The sequence below is a fragment of the Hipposideros armiger genome, unplaced genomic scaffold (assembly GCF_001890085.2).
Source record: "Hipposideros armiger isolate ML-2016 unplaced genomic scaffold, ASM189008v1 scaffold_125, whole genome shotgun sequence".
Lineage (NCBI taxonomy): Eukaryota > Metazoa > Chordata > Mammalia > Chiroptera > Hipposideridae > Hipposideros > Hipposideros armiger.
This window is the reverse complement of record NW_017731475.1, coordinates 2,297,713-2,307,046: the sequence shown is the minus strand read 5'-3', so window position 1 is coordinate 2,307,046 and position 9,334 is coordinate 2,297,713. Positions and strand designations below refer to the sequence as shown.

Here is a 9,334-nt window from a genome sequence, read left to right as displayed (position 1 = left end):
TTGTGATGTTTGCACTGACCAGACGTGGCCAGCACAGCGGGCTGCAGATGGGCTTTTCTCATTAGTGCCTTACCTTTGTGTTGTGGCTTCATATTTGTCAAAATATCATCTTCATTAAGCTGTTTCGTCTTTAATGAAGATTGGAGGATAAGTTAAGCTAGTCGTCGTAAGAGAACGCATTTTACGATAAAATGGTTTTGTTAAAATCAGGAATTAAGACCCAGATCTGCACTTAAATAACTAAAACACATATATACAAGGACGTTTGTTCAATGATTGCTTTGTAGCTAGTTCAAAATTCACCTGATGAACAAGCAGCTGTTAAGAATGGAGCATGGTGGGCAGTGTTGTGATTCTAGCCATTTCTGAAATATGTTAAAACCTACAAATGTAGTTCTTTTGTGCACAACTATTACTGTTGTGTCTGTAGATTCATTCTCAAAGTTTCTCCCTGAAAACAAAAACCATGCCATCCTAAAACTTTTTTCACCCATTTTCTTAAAGGAATCATTTCTGCTCGCTGATTTTCATCTTTCAGTTACTTTTCAGACCCTGGAGCCCAGTTCTGCCCTCACCATTCCAGTGACACTTCCCTGGCAGATTACTAGTGATCTATTAGCAGGCCTGTTTGGCTTCCCTGAAACCTAACACCGTCGATGTGATCTTCGGTCTTCTCTCTAGCATCACTTTTTCATTGCTACCTTTGTCCCCTAGATGTTCACGTTTCCCAGAGTTTTATTTTTACCCTTTTTAATTTTGTACTAAAGTAATCTTACCTACATGCATGGTCTTAAACATATGCTGATAATTCTCAAGCATGTAGTTCCACTATTGGCAACTCCTTACCAGTTTAAAAAAATTGTCTTGCTGGGCTCTAACTTGATGGCTTATTTTCAGCTCACTCATAATGTCCCTTCACTTAGATTTTTTTTTAATGTTGGTTGTTGCCCCATTTTCCAGAAAGAAGATCCCTGAAGTCCTAGCAGAATTCATTAACTTTCACCTGTGTTTCCACACAACACTGTACATAACTTTCGGCACCCACACTGGAAATTCTCCATAATCCAGGATAATTTTCCAGCTCCTTAACCGAATCATGTCTACAAAGTTTATTTTTGCCATACCAGGTAACAACCACAGGTTCCAGGGGAAGAAGGGTGGATATCGTTTGGGGGACCATTAGTCATTCTATCACAGTGTGTTTAAGGCTTGCAAATAGATTTAAAGGATAGAAAAGCTTGAATGTAATATTTATTTGGTGAATTTACATGTGAGGTCATTTACAAAAGATACAGACAGATGCAGCTTTCAGTGCAGGTTCAAATACTTTTCAGAACAGGCAATAGTCCGTAAAGATTTGGAATGACAGTATTGAATGGTACATGCTTCAATTTCCTTTGTGTGTTTTTCTACCCAACCCCAAGGGGTAGGAAGGGAGAAGAGTAGAAGAAAATATGTTAGTGTAAATACAGCCATGCAAATAAAAACTTTTTTAGGTCAGAGGTTATTCAGTGATACAGAATATTTCTGTATTTAGGAGTTACTGTAGGTACATAATTTAAGAACTAAAATGCAGAGCTCTCATATTTCCATTACCCAAGTCAAATTATGTTAACTGCCCCTGCTAATTAGTTAGAAGCCCCCTCTATATTTTCCAGACTCTAACTTTGGAAGGCAGTCATTTCTAGTAGTTTCTAAAAAGACAGCATTTGTAGACAAAATCTTTTTGGTTTCAATAGGATAAAGCACCCTTTTAAAAGAGGGGTAAAATGCTCCTTTACGCCCAACAATGTAAACTCTAATTAGATTTCATTTCCAGGAAAGTATAATTAAAAGCTTGCTTTTTTACTATTTTTAGGCTTAAATAAACCTCTCCCCACCCCAAATATTTCATTCTTAAGAGACCCCTTAAGAATACAACCACCAGAAAAATGCAGTTTAAAAGCAAAAGAATGGCCTATAAAAGTGACAACTGGAAGAAACAGAAAAACCATGAAATGATTTCTTAGGTGAGGTAAAAACAAAATGAACAAAACAAAAACCTGACTCTCCCTAGTGGAGACCTGGACATGGGCAACCCGTTATCCTTAGAGACCAAGGTTAGTGCAAAATAGCACTCCTCAGCATCTTTGAAAATACTGGCTCAAAATTTATTAAGTACATTCAGCCATAGTTGAAGCACTACCCTGTGCTTCAGGCTCCACGACTTACATCCTTTTTGAACCTTTAGCCACATTTTCTTCGCTAGAAATTTTAAGCTAATTAAATACTCCCACATATTACACTTATTCCATCTTTATACATACAACCTGCATTTTCTTTAAAAAGTACACTATGAAGTGATACCAACCTGTATTTTCTTTAAAAAGTACATTGATACCTATTACAGAAAATAGCTATGGGCCATTATAAAAAAGTTTACATTTCACCTTACCTCTTATCTGGTCCACTCTCCCATTAGTACTCAGTCTTCCAGAACATATATCAATCAGAATATTTTGCTCCTGCATAATTGACTATATGAAAACCAGCTGTTGTACACTTTAAGAATTATGTACATTATTCAGCAGAGGTGAAGGGTCAGAAGGCGTAATAGTTGCCACTGAGTCTAACATTTGCAGATTCAGAGGCATTGTGCATGCTGACAATAGTTTAAAAGGGTCTCTCAGTTTTGCTGCCTTAAGAACAAAATCCCCACTTAAACTTGGTTTCCTTAAAAAAATCAACTAAAAGGGATTAATCGAATCTCAAAGAAACCTATTTTAGAGCACTTGGCTATGTTAATTTAAAAACCAACATGCTGTAAAATACTCACTAAAAACACACACACAGACAAAATCATCCAGATAACAACCATCCCCCCAACCCCCACCCTAAACAAAAAGTCAAAAGTGTTTATTTGCATGGCCAATTATCATTTGTACTCTGCAACTTTATTTTAATATCCCTTTAACAAGTTGTAAGCTTTTGTTGCACACGGAAGAAAAGCTGCAACACCGCACACTGCCTTCCTCAGCCACTTCCCACAACACCTAAACGTGAACAGGTGTGACGAATGACAACAGCACAAACGGAAATACTAAGTTCCACCATTCAACAGGTTCATGACAGTGTCTTTAGGGTTCAGTTGGAGAGGGGAAAACTTCTAAAAAGAGGGTCATTTTCCTTCCCCCAAATTTTATAATGTTGGTGGTTTTAATCCATATTTCTTTGCAACTTCTGTCTGGGCATTGGCAGCATCGCAGAGTGAGTATAGATGAGCCATCTCCATTTCCGATTTGGCCAGGTTAATAGCTTTGTTGAACATGTCAATGGCTTTTTCCATGTTTCCTCTAAAAGAACAAAAATTACAAACATCTCAGATTCAACAAGCACTTCACAGAATGCAATGAAGTTAGCGATGTTACATGAAGTCTGACCACTAAGTTTCAACTATGATTCTAATAAAATGCTTCTTTGTAACAAAACAATGCACACAAAAAGCACTCAATGAATGTTAGCTATTACAAATACTGTGTGCTTACATTATATCTCTCAGTCTTTGTTTACAGGTAAGAACAGTGAGAATAAATGACCTATTTAAAATCTTCCTGTCGTGTTTCTCCTGTATCATGAAGCTCCGTTAGAAAGCAGTGACAGCCTCACAGAACAGTAATGGCATGTGGGGGCCTGACCTTACAGATCTGAGCCACAGACCTTTCAGCCTCATCTCTTCCCACCACATCCCATCTTGTGCACCTCTACTCGTCACATGGGTCTACCTTAGTTCCTTGACTGCGCTACACACTCATACCTGCACATACAACTACATGATCAAGTGCCTCTGCTTGATTCTAACTAGTCAAAACCTCCCCTTTCCAAGGCACAGTTCAAATATAGTATCTTCATGAAAAATATTTCCCGCTCCCTCTCAGTGTTCCCATAGTTCTGTTGTCATTCTACGAATAGTCAGATGAACATGGGCAACCCTCAACTCCTAGAACTTAGTACAATGCCTGGTAATTAGTATGTTTTTTGAGTAAATGGATGAATATGCTTGGTTAAAAATATATAATTTACCTCTGACAGTCTAAGTGTGGTCTGGCTTTACATACCACGAACCAAGGGCTCTTTTAAGTAACTAGTATTCATTAGTATTCATGAGATCTTACAATATAGTTAAGTCCCTACTATGTATATGCCAGTTAGATTCTAAGAAGTACAATGTACCTCTGGGTTGACTATATTTAACCTCCTGTTACAATATATGGCCACATGATAGACTTATTAAAAGAAACTTGTTCTAAGAATTCAGATACTAGGTAGACAGCGGATGTGCTAAATCCTAGGGTAATCAGCAATTCCGTTCACTCATTCATATTCACTTATTTGTAAGGCAGGATTTAGAATGAATTTCTTAAAGTACAATTAATATGCAAACAAAATCCATCAAACCCTGTTAAGTCAAGGGTCCTTAATCCAGGCTCTAGAAACAATTTAAATGGAAAGTGTTTTTTGTATGTACATTATTCTAAGAAAAATCCAAAAATTTGCTCAAAAAAAGAACCACTACCCCATCCTACTCTGAGAATATTTCATTCACATTAAAACTTGGAAATTAAGAAATAATATTTATGCAACTGTCAGTATAGAATGGTTCAAAAGAACCACAAAACTCATCAGCACACACACACACTCTGATACTCTGGAGCAGAGAGAAGACTGACCCCACGAGGGGCTGTGACGGAATTAAGATGACAGCTACTGGTTTCTGACAAGCAACAGTGGCAAGATCAGTTACTTCGGTATCAGTGAAATACAGGCTCACATTGTTTTTACTGCTGGCTCATCATGTAACCTTGTCAACCAGCCTGGGCATCAGTTTCTACAGGCTTCAGTTACACTGAGTATCGTATCATCTCCACATTTATAAAGATTGGGGTAAAGATCAATTGAAATAATATCTGGAAAACACCTAAAGTTCATGCCTGGCCCCAGAGGAGGTACTGAAATGGACGACAATGCCAGTATTAAGATGGAACACTACACTGAATTCCACGGCACAAACAATTGTCACCTGGTAATGGTGGATCTCAAGTGCAGCTCTGGATAACCATTTACACAAAACAAGAAATTATGAGGAGTCACAGTCACAAAAAATCTTACCCAACTCCCTGATTTTAAAGAAAACTTAGGGGCTCAGACATGATATTGCCGCGTGCCCAGGCATGTGGCTGCTGGCTGCTCTGTAGCAGCATCCAGGTCTTCTGGCAGCCTGGCTACCACCTTCCTACCTGCGCTGCCTAAGCACACGCAGGCTGTTTTTGCTCCAACAGGAATAATACAAGTGAAAAGAGGAAAGAACACACAGCAGGTATTAGAGAAAAATCATGTTTCCCTTAGTAATGCATGTGCTTGACTTAACTTTTATAAGTGTGACTTTTACATTGGAAAAATAATGAAACAAGGCAAATCGAAGTTGTATAGTTTTGAAGAAAGCTTGCCTCAAAAGGCATAACATATTAAGACTTAAAAACTTAATGGAAACTGACAATAACACATCTGTAATGAGAAGAATGAAAAGATTATCTATGAAGCTGCCGAAAATTTCCTAAGAAAAGACTCTAGGAGTTACCTCTGCACTTCAATAGTTCCCATGGTTTCATACGCGAAGTCACATTTATTGTCAATTTCAATAGCCTTGCTGATAAGCTCTAAACCTCTATCCAGATCTTGCTTCCACTGAAGTTGAAGTAAACTGCAAATGCAAAAAAGGTAGTCAGATGTGACCAGGAGCCATTATCAACAGGAACATCAGTGCATGACTCAACTTCTGCCCTCAATGAATTTAGAATTTAATTTACAAGGAAAAGCAAAATCTAAAACTGTACATACTCAGCATCAAATTGTTTGCATTTTATATTGGTTTTGTACTCTCAATTCCTTATTATGAAAAAAAGTATCCATGGAAACAACCAAATTGTCCATCGATGGATGAATGGATAAAAAAACATGGAGTGCACGTGTGCACGCACACACTCGAACTTTACTCAGCCATTAACAAAGGAAATCCTACCATCTGCAACAACATGGATGGACTTTGAGAGCATTATGCTAAATAGTGAACTAAGTGAGACACAAAAAGACAAATAACATATTATGTCACTTATACACGGAATCTAAAAAACCAACCGACAAAACTCAGATACAGAGAACAGACTGATGGTTGCCAGAGGCAGGTGGGCGAAATGTCTGAAGGGAATCAAAAGTTATAAACTTCCAGTTATAAGTCATGAAGATGTAATGTAAAACATAGCAACTACAGTTCATGATATTGTATTGTATATTTGAAAGTTGCCTTAAGACAGATCTTAAAGTTCTCATCACAAGAAAAAAAAGTCTATAACTATGTATAATGACATGTTAATTACTTACTATGATCATTTCACAATAAATACAAATACTGAATCATGTACACCTGAAACTAATATGATGTGTATCAATTATATCTCAATAATTGTCCAGCAGTCTAGTCTGTTACTAACTTACCATGCAAGCTTAATTTTTTGCTTTGTATAAATTTAAGTGAAGTTTTTTTTATAATTCAAGTATACAAAAACAGGAAAAACTTATTTTACATATTTCCTATTTTGATACAAGTAACATTTGACAGTGTATTCAGAACTGAAATCCTTAAGCTAGAGTGAAAACAATACATTTACTAACTGCTATATAAGAATAAAACATTAAGTAAAATTTTAAAAATTAACAGTGAAGCATCCACAACTAAGAAATCTATCTGTCAGTTAACTATACCAGTCTCCTTCCTCACTGACCAAAAGAAATCCATCTTATTACTATGCAAGAAATTTAGTTTCTTACTGGGACAAACAGAACCACAAAAATACATACCCTTTATGAACATATGTTGTGGCATTATCTGGTTCCAAATCAATACATTTATCATACATTTCATCAGCTTTACCAAACTGTTGTTGATCTGTTAATGCCTAGGTGAGGAGATACTTCAGTTATATTAAGGTTAACTGTCAACCTAAGCAGTTAAAAGTATATTGTTTATTATTAAAATTTACTTCCTTTTTCCATTTATTACCAAATAATGTTTGGGGGATACAAACTCATTTAGAATGTTACAACTTAATTACTGGGGTTTTTACATGACATCGTTATGAATTTGAAATCTTAACTGTCCTCTTTTTTTGGCAAGTGGTTAAATGCAACAGCATATGTGGTAAACTGTAGAATATATAAAATCCCACTCTTGGTGCCAGTTCTTATATCAGATTCTCACAGGTACATTTATGTGACTTATAATTTATCGTAATACATCCTATTATGAGAATTTAAAGACAACACTCATTTAGAAGGATAACTTCAGGGATGTGTGTTCACTGTTAGCAGTCATTCCTTAAAAATTACTGGTGAAAAAAAAAAAGCAGCTACAATCAACTATTTTAAGGCAAATCCCATGGCAAAAATGGAAGGGCTGGTTATGTGGCTACCAGATCACACACTCAAACTGTAATTTTGAGAGTTGGCCAGCATCTAAGCCCAAATTTTGAGAGTTTGAAAAAAAGTTGAACTATGTAACTCTGTGTACGTGTGTGTGTGTAATATATAAAGTTACATATAACTACATATATAGTGAAGCAAAAATCAGAAGAGGGACCGAAGGATAGAAATTGTAGTGCAAAGAGACTGTAACAATGCTAATGCTAATAAGACAGCTCAGGTAAGCGGAAGCCTATTCTGAACGTTGCACAGTCACAGGGAAATGTGCAATTAGGAAAGCTCTGTGAGAGCTGTTCCTAATATTGGTTTCTTTAAAAGCTATTCAGTGGCCTTTGCTTTTTTTGCTGCTTATAGAAATTTGCACCAAAAAAGTCTTTTTGCATTTCATTTCAGTGATGTGGATGGTGTTATCACCTTCTGGTTTGTTCCTAATATAAGGCATAAACCCAAGTGTACCTCATCAATGCAGATGCCATGCAATTATAACGTGATATATGAACTTCTATACATTCTATAAAATTTTATATGTACATGCTTTGTAGTCAGCAACCAATGTTTCATTTTTTTTTTATCACCATCCTGCCTATAAATTGTAAGAACAAAGACTGAATAGATAAGATTATTTCTAACTGAGGTGAAAGAATTTCTGGGCTGAACTTCATACCCCAGAGAATTATTCGAGAATTTCAATCTCTAATAATGGAGTGATATGTAGAGCTTTAGAGAACAGATCCAAATTCTACTGGGATCAAATCAATCTTCTCAAACTTCCTCTTAATAATCCCTCAGAAAAAGTTTCACCCTGTGGAATTTTACCTTGACCAAAGATAGCATGAAGGAAATTAAAAAGAAAACAAGTAACCTTAAGAATGGTTTGGAGGATGGTCATTTTTAGATGTTTCCTATTTCTATGATGTGTAGGTGGGTATGACAATATTTCTTTGGAATAAAAAAAAAATGAGATAGAAAAGAGTATTAACATGGATGGTTTATGTAGATACCAAAAGCAACTTTTAACTTAAAGACTAAGAGAAAACAGTCATTCAGAAATCATTTAGTTGGAGGGAAAATGTAACTGTGGCTGTAAAAAGCGAATCATTTTCATTTAAACGGATGATTTAAAAGTAGTAAATAAATAATTCAAATTTAAATCCTACTTCCCATAGGTTCAATCCTAAGCCAAGAATATCGGACAATCCAGAGAAGTTAAAATGAACTGTTAGTCTTTTGAAACCATTTAAAAGGACAGTGATCAAAACTTTTAAAGAAAACCCTTTCCACAGACATTTTCCCCACCAACTGAATATAGCAAATTTTCCTAAGGAATTAAATTTTACAAATCCAATCCAAATGGAAACATGAGAGAAATGCTCTGCTTAAGATTCCCCATGTTATGAGCTTAGGCCCGTGGTTTTCAAACTGTATGACATAGAGGCCCCTCCTGAGGTGACTCTGGACCATCCTGAGGGCCTGGAGTCAAAGGAGCAAAGCCATCTGCTTCCACAGAAGCTGCAACCAGGGAAGCAGTGTTTTCCAACTTCCAGACTGGGATTCAGCAAACAAATGCAGTCCTTAAAAAAAAAAAAAAAAGACTGGAAACTGAAAAAATAAGAAAAATCACATTTACCTGGGCATATAGTGCATAGCCTTCAGCACACTTGGGGAATTTCTTTATGACTTCTTCAAAACCTTTCATAGCTGCTTGGATTTGTGAAGAATTGCTTCCCGTATACGCCTGGCGATACTGTTTAAAAAATCAAAACAAGCCTGTCAAATCAAGAACTCATGGAATGTTAACATCACAAAAGTCACACAAAATTAC

General features: G+C 36.3%; 1 protein-coding gene across 1 annotated transcript in view; it reads right to left on the bottom strand.

Moving 5' to 3' along the window:
• Window positions 1-1,220: 1,220 nt before the first annotated feature.
• Window positions 1,221-9,334, bottom strand: part of TOMM70 (translocase of outer mitochondrial membrane 70) — a 44,980-nt gene continuing 36,866 nt past the window's right edge. Inside the window, exons 5-8 of the mRNA XM_019648329.1 lie at window positions 9,140-9,256; window positions 6,892-6,989; window positions 5,615-5,737; window positions 1,221-3,332 (exon numbers count right to left, since the gene is read on the bottom strand). Of these exons, the coding sequence (XP_019503874.1) occupies window positions 3,179-3,332; window positions 5,615-5,737; window positions 6,892-6,989; window positions 9,140-9,256 (492 nt within the window). The 3' untranslated portion in view covers window positions 1,221-3,178. The remainder of the gene's footprint in view (window positions 3,333-5,614; window positions 5,738-6,891; window positions 6,990-9,139; window positions 9,257-9,334) is intronic.